This window comes from Camelus ferus, chromosome 7 (assembly GCF_009834535.1).
Source record: "Camelus ferus isolate YT-003-E chromosome 7, BCGSAC_Cfer_1.0, whole genome shotgun sequence".
Classification (NCBI taxonomy): Eukaryota; Metazoa; Chordata; class Mammalia; order Artiodactyla; family Camelidae; genus Camelus; species Camelus ferus.
Genome location: NC_045702.1, coordinates 42,989,165 through 43,009,104, shown reverse-complemented (window position 1 = coordinate 43,009,104; position 19,940 = coordinate 42,989,165). Strand labels below are relative to the sequence as shown.

The following is a 19,940-nucleotide window of genomic DNA, read 5'->3' as shown; positions in this document are numbered from 1 at the left end:
AAAGGTGAGAAAAATACTCTGTATGGAAATCACAAAGATGATTAACAGGATTTATAGAGTAGTTGTATTAATTCTATGGGGAAACTTGCCTATAAAATGGATGTGAGTAATGCAACATTCATTTTTGTCTTAGCTTGGCATTATATATAGATTTTTAAAAATACTCTTATTTAAGAAGAGCTGTACCTGATATTGCCCTTCCCTCCTCATTCTGCCTTCACAAAGTGACGGCTGGAGCTGCAGCATCTCTCCTATGGCCATGAGGGGAAGGCCAAGGCAAGCCACCTATATGTCTGTCCTGACATCTCTGAGCCAGTGAATCAAGGCCAGCAGGCAACCACTTCCTGATGTCTTACATGAAAAAATACACCCTGTTGCTTTAAAACAAAACAAAACACAAAAATCTTACTTAGAAATCTATCACAGAATTTGCTGCAGAGAGATTTTCGTATTATAATTGTACTGATTTTGGATTGTATTAAAGCAAATTCTTAGTCTTGTTTGTACCATGGATTGTTTTTGGTCTGGGGAAGCAAACGGACTCTGTCTCAGTAAGTTTTTATACACATGAAATGCATAGAATTGCAAAGGAAACCAGTAAATAGTCCATTGTATGGATTTAACAGTTGATCTGTTCGTCTAAAAGAATATCTTGGTTGCTTCCAGGTTTTGGTAGTTGTGAAAAAAGCTGCTGTAAATATTCATGTACAGGTTTTTGTGTGGATTTAAGTTTTCATCTCATTTGGGCAAAACCAAGGAGTGTGATTGCCGGATCGTATGGTAGGGACTGTGTTTAGTTTTGTAAGAAACTACCAAACTCTTCCATGGTGGCAGTACCATTTTGCATTCTCAGCAGCAATGAATGAGAGTTCTTTGTATGTTACATCTTTACCAGCATTGGTGTTGTCATTGTTGGGGATTTTGGTGGTTTATGCTTTTTAAAAAAACTTTTTATTATGTGGTTTGTGTATATTTGGTATGAACATCAGTTGGGAATGTGACCACGTGAAGCTTGCATATATAAAAAAATTTTCCTTATGTGTTGTGACATGAAATATTCAGAGGATAAAATTTACACTGTCATATAGGCAAAGATTTAGATCCTCATAGATGTTTTATAGATAAAAAAAGTTACAAATTATATATGTAGTTTATCTTTTAGTCCATAGCCTTTTTTTTTTAAGATAAGCAAATTCAGGTGTACGTATTGAAACTGATTTTGTTTTTAAGATATTTGTTCTTAAAAGCTGTGGGTTTATTTTCAGTCATTTTTAATGTAATTAGTTTTCTTGTAATAAATTAACTTACTGAACTTGTTATTGTGACTAATGAATTGGTCTATTCATGACTTAGCGAAACTCTTAAAAGCAGTTAAAAAAAAAAAAAAGGAAAAGGAAAGCATCCAGTTTATTTCTGTTTATACTTTACAAGCATTTTCATGGGAGCAGTTTTACATGTTTTTGAAAATTTATCATAGTTTTTACTCTGAAATTTAGAAATAAAAGCTTTTGCTTGCCTAGAACTTGTTTGTTATATAACAAACTCAATATAGTCACGAAAAATTTAGTCATAGAATATTAGAGCTAGAAGCAATTTTAAGTATAATCCAAATCATTTTGCTTACTTTATGGAGTAGTCATGAGAATTCTGAAATGCAAATCTCAGAGCAACTAATGAGAAGTACATAAATGTAATTATTTTCCTAAATGGAGCCTTTTTTGATTTACTATAATTTGATTGATTGGTAATGTTACAAGCTATAAAATTTGACTTGGAGTTTGGTTTTTACTTTTTCCTATTTTATTTTCAGTGTTACTAATCTGATGAGAGCTCTATTTCTAGGTAGCTTTAAATATCTTGTATTTCAAAAATGGTATTTGAACCATATTTTTAGTGGATTATTTTCATGAGATTTAAAAAAAAAATCAGATCTTGAATATCTAGTTTGTAGAGTTTTTGGTGTTATAATACCAGAACTGATTAGTTAAACTATATTTTTGTTTTCTATTTAAACTTTTTTAGTAAGTCTAGTGGCTATTTGCAAAGTTACTCAGCCATGGATTAATAAATTTGGTAGTAGATATTAGGAGGGCTGGGTTTTAAAAAACTTCAAATATATTGCTACATGTACCTCTATATTACTTCTAAAAAAACCTTTGTATTTTGAAATAATTTTAGATGTAAAGTTGCAAAAATAGTATACAGAATTTTTGTTTGCCCCTCACCTAGCTTCCCTTAATGTTAACATGTTGTGTAACCATAGTACATTTACATTTGTTTAAAAATCCAGGAATTTAACATTGTTGTAACACTATTGACTAAAGTACAAAGCTTATTCAGATTTCACTAGTGTTTTCAGTAGTGTTCTTTTTTCTGTTCCTGGATCCAGTCCATACCTGGATTGCATTTAAGTTGTCGTATCTTCTTAGTCTTCTCCAGTCTATGATATGATAGTTCCTTATTCTGTCCTTGTCTTTCATGATCTTTGCATTTTTGAAGAGTATTGTTCAGTTTTGTTTTGTTTTAATAGCATGTTTCTCATTTTGTCTTTCTGACAATTTCTCATAATTAGATTGAGGCTATACATTTTCAGGAAGAATACCATACAAGTGATGTATCCTTTATAGTGCATTGTATCAGGGAGTACTTGGTGTTTGTATGTCTTATTACTAGTAGTATTAATCTTGATCATTTGGTTAAGGTAATGTCTGTTAGGTTTCTCCACTGTAAAGTTAGTTTTTTTCCCTTTGTAATGTAATGAATATTAAGGGGAGCAACTTTGTGACTAAGGAAATAATCTTGTTTCTCCTCAGATTTTCACCCACTAATTTTAGTATCCATCAGTGGATCTTCCCTAGAACAATTATTGTTGTGTTTGCTGAATAATGGTTTTCTATTCTCATTTTTTTGTTTGTTATTAGTTGGAATTACTGTGTTGAGAAGAGTTGTCCCCTTTTCTGTCGACTCATGGCTATTTATTTTCTTCTGTGGAATCAAGTCTAACGCTGTCATTTTTTTGTTGCTCAGATCATTTTAGCTTTCTTTGGCCATTGGGAATTCCATTAGTGGAGTTTCTGTGTTTTTTTTGACATCTGCTGACCCCCAGTCTGTTTTTGAGAACTTCTTACATTTCAGGCACCACAAGATGTTTCAGGCTTATTTTATATTTTCTCTCCTCCTTCCTTTCTGTGGAAAAAGGTCAGCTATTTTTTAAAGAATGAAGTCAAGTGAAGTTGATACCTTAATAATGAGGCTGAAAATTTCAAGATGTGGAAAGGATAATAGGCATAGTGATTACAGATTTCTTGGTTGATATTAATATTCAAGATAAGGTGAATATATTCATCTTTGTATGTTCATTTCACAGTCATTGAATGTTTCCTTTTCATTTCTGGGGGATTACATAATTTTTATTTATATTAATAATCTGCCCTCAGTATTTTTGAGGCCTTCGATACAGGCTGTAAAGCATGTATATAATAACAATGCAAAGTATACTGTGGAGGGTTGGGTTTTTCTTTTTTTTTTTAACTGTAGAAAATACCATTGGAGCTTTGGAGAGTAGGTAAAGATTAAATTTGAGCTAGGATAATCCAGCAAAATTTAAAAGAGGGTAACAACTGAGCTGAAGAAAGAAGGAACAAATATTGAACACTTATTTGTCAGATAATAGGCTAGATGGTATAACTACCTTACCCATTGTACTTGGGAACTTTGAGATAGATAGCTTTGTATCTCTTACAGATAAGAAATGGGGTTTGGGGAGGTTAAGTAAATAACAATTTGTGGTAGAGCTGGAATTCCAGAATAAATCTCCGTGGTTCCAAAGCTTATTTTTGTTCTGCACAGTACACATCATCCTCTTTCTGCCTTACAGAGTTCACATGTGTGGCATATTCCTTTTGTAAATATTTCTCTTGAATTTAGTGTCGTAATTGAGGGAAGATTTCTTTATTTTTATTTATTTTTTAATTGAGTATAGTGGGTTTACAGTGTTGTGTTAATATCTGGTGTACAGCATAGTGATTTAGCTATACATGTATATATATTTTCCTTTTCATTATAAACTGTTACAAGGTATTGCATTTGGTTCCCCGAAGGGAAGATTTCTTTAAATAACATATTCCCACCCCACAGTCCTCCTAGGTTTTTGTGCTGTTTCTTCTATTGCTCCTCCTCTAGCCTTTTTCTAATTGAAAACTATATACTTGACTTTCCTAGATGAATTGGTTTTACTCTAGTGAAGATACAAGGAAAGAATATTCTGAGAGTGTAAGTTTAGACATAAGAAAAATATGGGTGTATTTAGGGAAGAAGGGAGAGTCTAGTTTTGATGGATAATTTACGAAAGAAGGATGGAAAGACATACCCTAAGTGCCTAGGAACAAGATCAGTAATGAGAGGGGATGGCAAGATTTGTTAAATTCAAGTAACAATTGTGTAACAGGAAATTTAATAATTTTTTTTTGTTTATTAACTTCCTTTTAGGATACTACCTTCCAAATGATGATGGAGAATTTTATCAATTCTGTTATGTTACCCATAAGGGTGAAATTCGTGGTGCAAGTACACCTTTTCAGTTTCGAGCTTCTTCTCCAGTTGAAGAGTTGCTTACTATGGAAGATGAAGGAAATTCTGACATGTTAGTGGTGACCACAAAAGCTGGCCTTCTTGAGGTTGGTACCAGCAGTGAGCTGGCAACTCAGATAAATTTATGAACAGAGCTCATGTTGGTTGGTGTTGTAAGAATTTTCAGGTTATGCAAGAGTTTAACCTGACTATCAAATGCTTTTTAACTAAAACAGTAAACTTAGAGTGTCATTTTTTAAATATTAAAAGAATTTTTCTGTTACAGTTATGTTACGTACTGATTTCATTGTGGCAAGGACTGTCCCTAGGTCTGCCAGTATTTTGTGCATAGTAGATGTACAATAAATAATTGAGAGAGTTTAGATCTAAAACTCTCCTAAAGTTCTCTCACCCTAACCTTTCTTCTTTAGGGGTAGCCTAATCTGTTGATTACAGAATAATACAGATTTGGCGGTCATGCTGCTGGGAAACTGATGTAAAGCAGTAAGTCTATCTGTAGTTGGAGGTGAACTTCATTTCACTATGCCATGAGCATGCTCTGTCCCATGTGTGGCGCTGAATCAGGGAAGCATCCCAGTCTCTTACTTTAGGTTGAGCATTTTTAGAATGATTTATTTTCCTTGTTCATCCAGTCAAATGAGTAAGCCTGGATTAACCATGATTTTAAAAAGATGAGAAGGCTTCTTACTGTTTTTTATTGAATATTTTAGAGGCATTGCATTGACTTTGAAAGAAATTTACTGTCTAGATGGTCTCATAATGCCATATGTCTTAATTTTTAGTACTTAAGAAGAAAATAGAACAACATTTTTATTTCAAGATACTTTAATATCTTTACCTTAAATCTAAAAAGTTAGAATGTTATATTTGAATTTCTGTGAAAAACAGCTTCTTAATTGGTTCAGTATACTTTTTGTTATTTTACATTCATAATTAGTCTGTGGCAGGTCATTGCTTATTCTTTATAGTCAGATGGATGTTTTTATATGTAAATATTTTATGCCTTTGATTTTATTTATCTTCAAAAACAGACTAGAAAAAAGACTAAAGGGTATAGATATTAGATCGTCAAACTAAGAAGGTTAGAGGGAACCAATAACTTTTATTGTGAATTTTTCTGTATCTTCCCTTCCCCCTTCCAGAAATTCCTCTCTTATCTTAAATAAAGAAATGTAACTTTTATAGGGTGACTAAAACATTTTGTGGTGACAACTGCCTGATGATCAAGGTTTTTAGCCTGGTATTTGAATGCTAGTCAAAGATGCTGATACCAACCTAGATCTTAAGAAGAACGCAGTTAGCGTTTATATAGCAGCTTTTTGAATACTTGTTAGACCACCCTGATTTCAGGGCCTCCAGCAGAAAAACAACAGGCATTTTGGCATCTACCTCACTTTTGTGCTCCAAGTAAATTGAGACATCACACAATTTAGTTCTCATCTTCCTACTCATAAAAGGTGCTTTATAAAAAAAATTTAAATTTCTGTCTCTTAGGTAAATGTTTCTGAGGTAAGATATTTATATTCTCATCAGTTTTTTGACAAGTCTTTTAAATTTCCACACTGATCAAAATCTTTAATGATTTTACTAAAAATGCACAAACAGTGTAAGTGTGAGACATTATCTAGAACACTGTTGACATTAAAAATAATTGAGACACAATCCTTCACTTTGTGAACCTTGAGTAGATCTAGATTTAAAAATAATAGATGTTTTGGGTTAGTGGGGAATACTATGGACTACACATTGGGTGTTATAAAATTGTTAATTCTTTTTCTTTTTTTGTTGGGAGGAGGTAATTAGGTTTATGTAGTTTTAGAGGAGGTACTGGGGGATTGAACCCAGGACTGTGTGCATGTTGGGCATGTGCTTTACCACTTGAACTATACCCTCCCCCCTAAAATTGTTAATTTTCTTAACTATGATAATGGTAGTGGTTAAATAGGAGACTACTTATTAGGAAATGCTTGCCCTGTGCATTTAGGGGTGAAGTGTCTGCAATTATGTTTCAAATGGTTATAAAAAAAATTACATAAACTTAGGTATATAAAGGGAGATAAACGGGGCAAAATATTAATACTGAATTTAGATGATGGGTGTATGAGTGTTCATTGTAGAAGTTTAACCATTTTATATGCTTGAAAGATTTCAGTATACAAAAGTGGGGGCAGGAATTAGACATATATTTTTGTCTAATTTGAATTCCTTTTAAAAATTTCTACTTAGAATTCAGTATACTCTTCAGAAAATATGTGCCAGGATTCAGTATGCTCTTTACAAAGTATATACCAATTAAATGAATCACTGGGAGAAAGTGGTTCTTTTATAATGTTTCTATTGTACTATGTCAAGAAGTATCTTTATTTTTAAGCTGCCAGAAGGTTTAGAGCCAAAAATCATTTTTTAAAAAATTGGTAAGGTAAAAAGAAACTCAATAAATAAACTTTTCTCTTTTGAGGGCATTTACTCCTGTCATTTTCATTTGGTCTGATGAAAGAGATAGGAGGGCCATTTAAAATTTTTACAGCTCTTTAACTTTCATAAGAGCCATTTTAGAGTTTAATCAGTTTGATTCCTTGACCCTGCAATAACTGACTTGGTGTGTACTGGGGGAAAGCATTTTATTTTAGCTAAATATGTGATGCCTCCTTTGTGAAGGCTTCCCTCTGAATCTCCATTCTTCTTCCCCTGTTACAATCAAAGATTTCTTGCTGCAGGAGAAATATTAACCATTTTAGTTATTATTTTAGGTTCCTTAATTTAGTAATATTTAGAATATTGGAGTTTAGATTTTCCTGAACTGAATAACTATTAGTGTTCCTTTAAGAGTCAATTATATTGTTGATATATTGTTAAAGTCTGCCTTTTTGTCCTAAAATTTGCATTTACATATAAAGTGTATTTTGATTTAGCCAAATAGAGGCCATTTTATATATATATAGAAACTTCTCAATACTTTATTTAAAGAACCAAAACTTTTCATGGTAATCCCATAATAAAGGCTTTATATGACACGTAAGGAAGTTCTAATAGATTCAAAGACTTCCCATAGATTTGCATTCAAGAAAAGGTAACAAATTTTCTCCTTATTACCCAAAATAAGAGCCCAGAATTAAGTCACTTAATGAAACTTAATAGGCCTTATTTTTAGTACTGATTTGAAAAGTGATTATCAGGCAACTTCATAATAAAATTCATTAATTTTATAGCTACTTTTAATGTTTTCTTTATTGCCCAACCAAAAGGAGGCTTAAATTTACGATTCATGTGTTTTTCTAACTGAAGACGGAAAGAGGCTGATTGATACATAGATAGTATGTAAAAGATCTTTCTGCCAATTTCTTTACTTTTTTTTGAAATGGAAAACTGAAATAGTAGTGTATTTTAGGATTAAAAAAAAACCAGTTTGAGTTTTTTGTTTTACAGTTGAAAATTGAGAAAACCATGAAAGAGAAAGAAGAACTGTTACAGTTAATTGCTGTTCTGGAAAAAGAAACTACACAACTTCGAGAACAAGTTGGAAGAATGGAAAAAGAACTTAACCATGAAAAAGAAAGATGTGACCAACTGCAAGTGGAGCAAAAGGTTAGTTTTGCCTTGGGTAACTGATTGGAATCATAGTATATTGTCTGAAACCCACTGTTTTCAAGAACTGAGTCAATTAAAGTGAGCGAAAACCATGTGTTGAAAAAAAATAACCTTTAGATAGGTATCTATATGAGAATAGATCAGATCCTGTCAGCCTTCTGCCGCAGCCTCTTTTATGTTGTAAATGGTTAAAATACTTTGAGATATTTGGTATCAGGCTTGTGATGTAGTCCCTGAGAACTGTTTTGAGATATTTACATCTAATTGTAGAATACTTGATTAATCTTGGGGGAAGGGGTTAGAAATACAATTAGGAATGATAAACACTGAATAAGGGGAAAAATAGAATAAAGTAGTTAAAATTCCGTCTCAAAAAAGCAGAATTCAGTGAAGTAAGACGTAGTGTTAGAATTTTGAAGTCCTTGATGTGAGAATACAATAGATTTTCTGAAAAACCACCTAATTAAAATTGGCGCAATTTCTTGAGCTAAGGAAAAAAAGTACAAGTTTACAAGTGTGGCTTCATTAGTAATACAAATGGATTTAAGTTAGTCAAAAACAGAGGAAAAAGAGCAATCTCCTACTTACTGATTTTATTGAATATTTTCATAAGAAAATTTTTTTGATGAACTTGCGCAGATTATGATTATACATATCACATTCTCACTTATATTGTAACTAGTTGGATGTGCCAATGTCTGACAGGATTGACCTATTATTCCCTAAGGATGGGGTCTGTTCCATAATTCTTTCTTGTGCAACAAGACATAGAGCAGTTGCTTAATAATTGTTAATTGAAGCATGAAGTACAGTGATTCTTAACAGTTTTTATACTCCAGTGGAGTGCTTGTATATTGCACATCTGAGCAGAGATGATATACAGATAGAGCTTAAACTGAAAAAATTTCTTTAGCCTTGTTACATTTGTTTGAGGATTGCTTATTTGATTTAAAGGGTAAACACAGTATCAAACAGTGTGTACAACTATAAATCTTACAAACATCTGTAAAGTCTTCTGTCCTTATTACTATTAGTCTTTTTAGTTTAAAATATGCAGTTATTCCCCCGGTTTTACTTTTGGGAACAGTTGGAATCTTGCAGTAAGAGTATCCTACAGCAGGAGTAGGATATTCTCTTTGGTTAAGGAACCACTTTTTTATTTTTAATTGAAGCATGGTTGATTTACAGTGTTGTGTTAGTTTCTGGTGTATAGCATAGTGAGTCAGTTATACATATATATTTTTTGTTTTCTTTTTATTGTAGGTTATTACAAGCTATTGAATGTAGTTCCCTGTGCCATACAGTAGGACCTTGTTATTATATATAGTGGTTTGTATCTGCTAATCCCAAATTCCTAATTTATCCCTCCCTCCCTTTGGTAACCATAAGTTTGTTTTCCATGTCTGTGAGTCTATTTCTGTTTTGTAAATAGGTTCATTTGTGTCATTTTTTAAGATTCCACTTTGTCTTCTACTTCACTTAATATGATAATCTGTAGGTTCATCCATGTTGCTGCAAATGTCAGTATTTCATTCTTTTTTATGACTGTCGTGTTCCACTGTGTGTGTGAACACTTTTTTATTCAGTCATCTGAAGATGGACAACTAGATTGCTTCTTGGCTATTGTAAATAGTGCTGCTATGAACATTGGGGGTGCGTGTATCTTTTCAAATTTGAGTTTCCCTTGGGTATATGCCCAAGAGTAGGATTTCTGGATCATATGTTTTTAGTATTTTAAGGGATCTCCATACTGTTTCCTGTAGTGGCTGCGCCAAATTACATTCTCACCAACAATGTAGAAGGAACTGCTTTTCTTATTTGAACTTTTTAAGCATGTGTACCAAATATTAAATTATAAATGTTATAATTGCGTTGTATGTGTCTACCTTGACTATTAAAACATTTAGCTAAATTTTTTAATTGTTATAACTCCCTCACTATCCTTTGTATAATTATTACCCTTTTCTTTCCATTCTTTACACATTTCTCTTGATATTCATACCTGGATTTGACAGTTTTCCAAAGCAGAATGCCAGTCTTTTTTCTTTAACTTCATTATAAGCAAGAGGAGTGAAAATGAGATAGAAGAGGACTTAAGAAAATGGTCCTTTACAGCATGTGCTTAGCCAGTGAGATCAAGAATACCCTGAAATAAAGGCTTTGAGATTCGGCTCTGATCAGCTTGAAATCCAAGGGAAGAATGGACGGTTTGGGAGAGTAGGAATGGCAGAATCATAGGCCTTCAGCTGTGTGAAATTACTCACATACATCAGGCCATTCTTCTGGTCCAGTCGAATATTAGCTAAAATTTAAGCAGTCTCAGTTTCTCTCTGCTGTCCGGGTGACAAGGAGTTAAGCACTACAGACAAGACTAAAGTTTATTCTGATGGAGGACTTTGGTTGGAAAGTGGTAGATTGAGATCAGGGGATTAATGAAGTAAAATTTTTAGGAGATTGTAGCTGTGATACTCAGAAGAGGTCTTTGGAAGTTTTTATGGCAAGTTATAAATCTTGGTGACAGTAACTAATCTTGAAAGGGACTTCTTGCTATATTCTTCCATTCGAATATGCTCTCTGGGAAGATGAAGTACATGGAAGTGATTCTTCTAATATGTTGTATGATAGAAAATGGTGATAGAAGGACCTAGAATGATATTTGTTACATAGTAGATTCTCACTAATTTTAAGTAGCTGTTACTGTTTTATAGTATGTTTCATAATGATGGACCAGAGAATCATCAGTGCAGAACTGAAATAATGGATAGTGTCATCCATCCAGGAGGAATAGAAATTGGCAGGATTTCCCCCAGATTTTAAAAGTAGTATTTGCATTATGTAAAAAAAAAATTCTAAAAAAAAAAAATAAATTCTGAGTTGTATTTTGATGGTTGCTTAATTCTGGGGCTAAAATAATATGCTTGCCAGGAGAGAGTTCCTCCTTGTTGCTAGTCATGGGGCTTCTAGTTTGTGAATTTGCTTTTTACTCCCAGAATTATAGCCTCTGTCTTAATCAAACAGGCCTGCTGGGCCTGAGCTAGAACAGCTCAGGAACTTTCAAACTTGTGTTAGTTGGGTGGCTTATAAAATCTATGACTTTTCTTGGCACCTGTTTAAAATCCATTCCATGGTGTGAATTCTAAAAATCATTATTATAGTTCTAAAGGGCTTCTCTCTAAGGTATGAGTATATAAACTGCTGAATATCTGAAGGACTATTAAGATACATCATCTACAATTTCATTTAAAATTTTATAATAGTATACTAGGAATGATCAGTAGAGGCCTTCAGTTTCTTCATGGTAGAAGAAATTTATTGTATTTTCATTATTTTGTAAAATAAGGCCTTAGCTTATTACCCATTCAATACTTGACAAATACTAAAATAATTAAATGTTTATAATTCAATATTTATAAATAAAATCTTTCATCTTTTGTGAACATCGACTTTTCTCATTGCAGAATGCTACTAAAAAGAGCACTCTTATTTTGTGAATTAAAAGAATTGGATAAATTAAGATGATGAAAACTGATTAGTATAAGTATGCATTTATGTGGAGAAAAGGAACCCTCTTACACTGTTGATGGGAATGTAGTTTGGTGTAACTGTTATGGAAAACGGTATGAAGATTCCTCAAAAGACTAAAAATAGACTTACCATGTGATCCAGTAATACCACTCCTGGGCATTCCCAGAGGGAACCTTAATTCAGAAAGATACATGCACCCCAGTGTTCACAGCAGCACTGTTTACAATAGCCAAGATGAGGAAACAACCTAAATGTCCATTGACAGATGACTGGATAAAGAAGTTGTGGTCTATTTTATACAATGGAATATACTACTCAACCGTAAAAAAAACAATAAAATAATACCATTTACAGCAACATGGATGGACCTGGGAATTGTCATTCTAAGTGAAATAAGCCAGAAAGAGAAAGAAAAATACCATATGATATCACTTACATGTGGAATCTAAAAAAAAAAAAAAAACAAATGAACTTATTTACAGAACAGAAACAGACTCACAGACGTAGAAAACAAACTTACGGTTACTGGTGGGGAAGTGGGTGGGAAGGGATAAATTAGGAGTTCGAGATTTGCAGATAATAACTACTATATATAAAATAAATAAACAAGTTTCTACTGTATAGCACAGGGAACTATATTCAATATCTTGTGAAAAAATATGAAAACAAATATATGTATGTTCATGTATGACAAGCATTGTGCTATACACCAGGAATTGACACAACATTATAAACTGACTATACTTCAATAAAAAAAAGTGTGTATATATATATACAAAAAAAGTATGCATTTAATCATATTTAAGTTTGGCTTTTTGAGGTATAAGGTAAGATTACAAAGTAGATTAAAACTGAAACCAAATAATATTTATAAATTGAGAGTTATAAATTACATATTGTATTTCCCTTAGATTATTTTAATGTAATATATATGCTCCATTATTCATGTACACCCTAGATTTGAAACATAACTATTTTCATTAGGGATAAGTTTAACATTCATTTCAAGTTCAGTTTCAAAGACCTAGTTCAACTTTCTCTCTTGTAAAAGGCTGACTAATAAAGAGTAACTCCTATAATACTTAATGTAAGCCAGGTGCTATTCTGAGTTTTTTTACATATATTAATTCACTTTATCCTGTGAAATGTAGGTTACTTAACTTGCCTGTTATTGAATAGTTTATAAGTGGTACAGGCAGGAGGTCTGGTTCCAACCAGTGCTGTTAATCACTCTCTATCCTATACCAGTGTTCTTAATGATACTATTATACCTACCTCTGAGGGCTTATCTAATTGATCTTTTTAAAAAATAGCTTTGTTGGGGTGTAATTTACTTACCCCAGAGTTCATCACTTTAAAGTATACAATCCAGTGGTTTTTATTATATTTACAGAATTGTGCAGCCATTACCATAACCCAATTTTAGAACATTTTCATCATCCCCAAAAGAAACCTTGTACGTATTTGTGGTCACTTTCCATTTCCCTCCCCACCAGTCCCAGGCAACTACTAATCTAAATTTTTGTCTCTATGGATTTATGTATTTTGGACATTGTATACAGTTGGAATAATACATGGCCTTTTGTGACTGGTTTCTTTCAATTAGCATAATATTTTCAAGATTCTTTTATATTGTAGTATGTGTCGGTATTTCATTCTTTTCAATGTCAGATAATATCTCATTGTATTGATTAGTGCTTTTTAAAAACTCCGACTTCTATATTTATTAAACTTATGTAAAAATTAGCAGTTTGTATGTTTATTTATTGTATTGTTTTTGTTTTGGAGTGCTAGATATGTATTTGAAATTAGAGGATTGAAAACTGAGATGCAGGGAACCAGTGATACTTAATCTTGTTTTTCAGATAGAACTGTGATCCTGTTTTCTCATTAGTTTAAACTAGTTTGTAAGTTTTTTGAGCCTAAACTATGAATTTAATGTTTTTCATAAAATCATATTCTTAATTTGAATATTGATAATTTAAGATGTACTTTAAAATATTTTTAAACTACATCCTTTTTGAAAATTTAGCTTAAGTTTTAGTTTTGAGAATGCTAAAACAATATTGCCTAAACAATATGAAGTGCATGTTATGAACTGTTGTATGTATTCATATTGTTATGGTTCTTAAGTTTCACGAACTAGGTGGGGTACCCTGAGACATTACAGGCGTTTGGGAGTTACAGGTATAGGAGTGAGAGAACAGGTTTTGAAAGATCTCTCATTATGGTGGCTCTGGCCACCATAGTGTGGACCTCTTCAACTATCTTTATATTTTTGGCTTCCTTTAGCCTTGCATTGGATACCTGGTTTTTGACAGAGGTAGTTTAAGGCATTTAAACTGCTTAATACATGGAGTTTTCCCAATTGCTTATAATACGTGGAATTGCTGAAAACCAGTTTTGAAGTTAGGATATCTAATTTCTAATTCTCTTTTACTAGTTTTCATTGAGACAAAAAGACATAAATGCTTAATTTTAACGCATAAGGTGATGGTTATAACGTATTTTTTTAACAATAAGATTTTTAAAGCCGATTACTTTCATTTTATTCCTGATTTGCTAAGTAATAGTTTCAGAAATTCATTTTGTTCTAAAATACTAGTTTTTTATATACTTTGAACTAGCTCATAATCTTTATAGATTAATAGAGAAGTATAAGATGAAGCATTTTTTATAGTTTGTTTCATAAGACTTGTATCATTGAGTATTTTCCATTCAATTTCAGTTATAATTGACAAAATTGTAATATATTTTAAATGTACATCTTGATGATTTGAATACATATATATTGTGAAAGGATTCCTCCTATCTGGTTAATTAACACAGCCTTCAACTATATATTTATCCTTTTTTTGTGTATATGAGAACATTTAAATTCTACTCTTAGCACATTTCATTTACACAATACTGTGTTCTTAACTGTAGTCACCATGTTATACATTAGATCCTCAGACTTTATTCATCTTCTAGCTAAATTTTGTATCCTTTTACCAATCTCTCCCTTTTTTCCCCCATCCCCTGGCACCTACTTTTTCTGAGTTTTACTTTTTGTTTAGGTTCTACTTATGAGTAGATACTATGCAGTATTTGTCTTTGGCATATTTCTCATAACATAATGTTCTCAAAGTCTTGTCCACGTTGTTGCAAATGGCAGGATTTTCTTCTTTCTCATGGCTGATTGATACTCTGTTGTATTTATGTACCACATCTTCTTTATACGTTCACCCATCGATAGACACGTAGGTTGTTTCTGTATCCTGACTGTTGTGAATATGCTGCAGTGAACATGGAGTGCAGGTAAATCTCTTCCATATCCTGTTTTCATTTCCTTTGGATACACACCCGGAGATGGGATTGTTGATCGTATGGTAGTTTTATTTCCATATTGTTTTCCATAGTGCCTGCAAATGCCTGCACCAGTTTACATTTCCACCAACAGTGCACAAGGGTGGAAATCCCTTTTCTCTGCATCTTCACCAATATTTTGTTATCGCTTGTTTTTTTGATGACAGCCATTCTGATAGGTGAGCTGATATTCATTGTGATTTTGATTTGTGTTTCCATGATGATTAGTGATATTAAGCACTTTTTCATGTCCTGTTGGCCATTTATATGTTGTCTTTGGAAAAATATCTCTTCGGTTCCTCTGCCAGTTTTTTTTATTGGATTAGGTGGGGTTTTTTTGTTTGTTTGTTTTTCCTGTTTTGTTTTTTGGCTATTGAGTTGTGTGAATTCTTTAAGTAAAACTGGATATTAAGCCCTTACCAAATACTTGATTTGCAGGTATTTTCTCAAGTTTCGAAGGTTGCTTTTCATTTTGTTGGTGGTTTCCTTTGCTGTGCAGAAGCTTTTTAGTTTGATTTAGTCCTGCTTGTTTATTTTTGCTTTTGGTGTCAAATTCAACAATTCATTGCCAAGATTGATGTCAAGTAGCTTACTCTCTTCTAGGAGTTTTATGGGTTCTGGTCTTAAATTTAAGTCTTTAATCCATTTTGAGTAGATTTTTTTGTGTATGGTCTATGTAAAATAGTGGTCCAGTTTCATTCTTTTACATGTGACTGTCCAGTTTTCCCAGCACCATTTGTTTAAGAAGTTATTCTTTTATATCCTTGTATATTCTTGGTTCCTTTGTTGTAAATTGAACAAACATATGCATGGATTTATTTCTGTGTTCTCTTTTCTGTTACATTGATCTGGTGTAACATATTCTGCATATCCACGTGCAACATAGATCATTATAACAAAATATACATAAATCATTCCATTTTAATTAAAAAAGCAACTTAATATAAGTAAAACTACTGTCCTAAATTTTTTTTCTTGTTCTCTGCCTCTTGAAAAATGTTATATGGAAATTGCATTAAAATTAAAAATTGCTTGTCTGGAATTTATACATGCTCAGGAAATATTTAGACATTTGTAGATATAGTTGTAGCCTTTCTTGCCTCTCCTTTTTCTGCTCCAACCAAAAATTTTAACCCTTTGGATCTGGTATTTTCTTAAAAAGGTAGAATTTAAGTGTATTTTCTCATAGCAGAATTTTGATAGTAGAAGTAGCCCTCTTTATGTTTTATCGTATTTAAACTTTGCTCTCTTGGAACATGCACAGTATTTTTTGTGGAAATTTTCTTAGTGAATTTTTTGCTTTTGTTTGAATACAAGTACAAGAGTTTCTTCAGATAAATTTGAAGTTTGTTACTGAAGAGGTTGTATGCATATTTGATCTTTAAAGATGTTTAGATTCAGAGATCTAAAATACTATAAATTGAAATATGCTTAAATAAGTTATTAGTTATTTCTGTCAGGTTAGTCTCCCCCCCCCCAAACCAAACCTAACTGTGAAACAGGTTGTTTTTATGGGAGCGGTGTTAATGAAACTTAATTACCTAATTATTACTTATTTCACCTTTTAGCTCATTATTTTAATGCCAGGAAGATAGTTTATTATTGTACATTATTGTCAGTTATCTTTTTGTCTGGTGTATTTCTCGAAACTAGAGAAAATATGTATTCTCTGTAGCTATCTATGTAGCTTGGTATTTTAGTTGATTTTCAAGAAGCAGAGTGAGAAAAGCCAGGTTACATCAATTGAGTAAGATTTAAAGTCTACCAGTTTTCATAAATAATAATCCTTTTGCTGATAATTTGATATTTAGAGTAGTCAGATACTAATTTCCTAAATTTTACTGTTGTTTTCATTTGAATCCAGAATACCATACTTTTTTCCAGATAGTTGTCAGTGATATTGTGTCTGATTTCCTCACATGTATTCATTTGTTGTTGGAGTTAATTTTGTCTTTTTTTAACACAGGAAAAAATGTGTTTTTACTGTAGATATTTTTAGTGCAAGTTTAGCCACATAGATAAGTGATTCACAGTCTTTTTATCTGGTTGTTCATATTTGAGAGTTATGATTTGGGGGAATGGTAATGGTGGGTTGGCATGATCCTTCAGTTTAGGAGGGGGAGAAGTCTGCTGCATGAATCTGAAATGCCCTATTCTCTTTATCTCCTTTTGCCCCCATTTTTGTTACTGTTCTTATCTTGGTGTACAGTGTAGCAGACTTACTTAAATCTCCAAGTTTTTCTCTGTTTTGGTATTAGAATTATGGCACCTTTTGGACATAATTTGCAGATATTGACCAAATGAATGTTTATCCCAAATTTCGAGTGTTTTCCAAAGACTGTGTTGTAGATTTTACTTTTTTTTTTTTTTTTTAAATTGTTTTTAAAGAAACCATGGTTTTAATTATTTATATGTTCACTAAGGGCTTTAATGTCATTTTCATGCTAACTAAGATTTAGCCACATTGAAGATGCTTATGCTTCCCTCAAATGTGAGCACTGGAGACCTGAAGAATAATCCCCACTTCAGTTTTTAATGCCTTTTGCAGTGCGCTTGGATGCTGAGAAGCTATCAGGTGTTTTTTACTGGTATCAGAAAAAGATTCTCAGACTCTCAAGTTATAGTAAGAATTAATTTGTGACTCACTGTAGAGTTAACTGACTCATAAAGTGCTTAATTTATGTTTTGCATTTAGTTGCTTACGACTCTTTTCTTGTTTTTGTCCTATACTTTTTTTTTTTCCAGAATGCTATTTACCCATTGTAGAACTTCATTAATTACAGAATCAGGAATAGTTTTGCCTCTGGGCAATCTGATCTTTTTCCTAGGAAGAAATGCCTGGATTAAATCTGTTGCCCATTCACAGTGCCAAAAGAGTGAGCATTTGGTAAAAATACAGTAAAACTAGAAATCTCTCTGGCTCTGTTTATAAATCAGCAAGACAAATACTGAAAATGTGTCAAATTTTAAAGTATCTTTGGATAGTGACAGTTATAGCAAAGGGAATAAATATCTGCTTTCTTTGGTATTGTAGCATTGAAATCAGAAAAGTATTTAATTTTATATAACAATCTTAGGTTTATGTTGCAAATTCAGTAAGGCAAACAGTTGTTTTGAGCAAAGATAAAACCAATAGAGTGTATTTGACCACTGTTGTAACAATCTTAATATAGTATAGATGCAACATAGTGATTTTCATATTATAGCAAGATATATAAAATGATATTCTACCTGTATGTAAAAAATTTGGCTGTTACTTTATGAAAATCAAAGTGGCTTATAAATACTTTATAGTATTTGATACAATTTAAGTTGGCAAAATGGTGATTTTCTTTAGTTTTTGTTGTTGGATTGATGGGTGGTACTTTTATTAGTGGGAAATTAAAAACTTTTTTAATGAAAGCAGTGTCTTAATTTATCGATTCTTTTGATGTGTAGTTTTCCAAAACTGTGTGGAAACCTCCAAATGCACTGGTACATTAAATTCTCATAATTTTATAAATTAGTCCGAAAAGGCCTTATTATCTCCATTTTACAGATTATAAAACAAGTTCAGGGAGAGGCTTGATCAAGTTCTCTTAAGTTATGTAATTGTTTTAATTGATATGATAAAAATTTTTTACCTGCTTAATGTAGAATATTTTAAAATGAAACTAGGACATTTACTACCTTTTTTATATTCATTTTAATGTCTTTGAATATTTGTTCAGGCCTTTGAATCACAGCGGCAGGAGCATTAGGAACATTGCTTTAGGCATATATCTTAACTTAGTGCTTTGGTATAATTATCAGTTATGATCTATGCTGGAAGTGGGTGTTAACCCTTGGTTAGTATCATGAAACCTGTTTTGTCGCTGGAGTAACATTGGAATGTGAGATGTGGAAAACAAAAGTGACTAATTTTAAATTTTTTTTCTTCACTTTTGTTGCCTGCCCTCTGGTGGAGAAGTTAGTGAAATCAACAAATGGAGTGTTTTACACGTTCACAATTTCAGGTTTAGTTTTTAGTCTTACAAACTGTGGAGGGGACAAATGTGGGATTAAAATTTTAATACATAGAATTCTTAAAGATAAACAAATTTGTCTTTCTAATTCTGTTTCGGTATTTCTCAAAATATTTTATTTTTAAGGGTCTTATTGAAGTCTCACAAGGTTTAAAAATGGAAAATGAAGAATTTAAAAAGAGATACAATGATGCTACATCCAAAGCTCTCCAGCTTGAGGAGGACATTGTGTCAGTGACACACAAAGCAATTGAAAAAGAAACTGAATTAGACAGGTATTTCTGATGCTTTTGAAAAGTATCTTCATGTTTTAAAAAAGTTGTTTTTGTTTGTATTAATGTTATTTAACTTTAACTCAGTCTGAAGGACAAACTCAGGAAGGCACAATATGAAAGAGAACAACTAGAATGTCAAATGAAGACAGAAAAGGATGAGAAGGAACTTTATAAGGTAATTTATTATTTCCACTTTTATTAGTTACCTACTGCTGTATAATATATTACCTCAAAACTTAGTGGTCAGGAATTTGGGAGAAGCTTAGCTGCATAGTTCTGATTCGGGGTCTCTTGTGTAGTTGTCAGGATGTTGTCTAGGGCTGCAATCAGTTAAAAGCTCAATGAGAACTGGAGGATCTGCTGTCAAAGTGGCTCACTCACATGACTTTTGGCAGGAGACCCTTCAGTTTCTAGGAGTGTGGCCTCTTCAGTGCTGCTTGGATGTCCTCACAGTGTGGCAGCCAGCTTCTCTCGGAGTAAGCTATATGAGAGAGAACACGGAGGAAGTCAATGCATTTTATGACCTACTCTCCAAAGTTGTACATTGAAGCCTCTTTATCTTATTCATTAGAAGCAAGTTACTTGGTCCAGCTGACACTCAAGGAGAAAG

The 19,940-nt window shown here is 32.4% G+C and overlaps 1 protein-coding gene across 3 annotated transcripts in view; it reads left to right on the top strand.

Moving 5' to 3' along the window:
• TAX1BP1 (Tax1 binding protein 1) overlaps positions 1-19,940 on the top strand; it is a 76,498-nt gene that overhangs the window by 15,312 nt on the left and 41,246 nt on the right. For all 3 annotated transcript variants that reach the window (XM_014551506.2, XM_014551504.2, XM_014551505.2), the window contains 4 exons: positions 4,489-4,676; positions 8,017-8,175; positions 19,182-19,330; positions 19,415-19,505. In XM_014551506.2, coding sequence (XP_014406992.1) covers positions 4,489-4,676; positions 8,017-8,175; positions 19,182-19,330; positions 19,415-19,505 — 587 coding nt within the window. The remainder of the gene's footprint in view (positions 1-4,488; positions 4,677-8,016; positions 8,176-19,181; positions 19,331-19,414; positions 19,506-19,940) is intronic.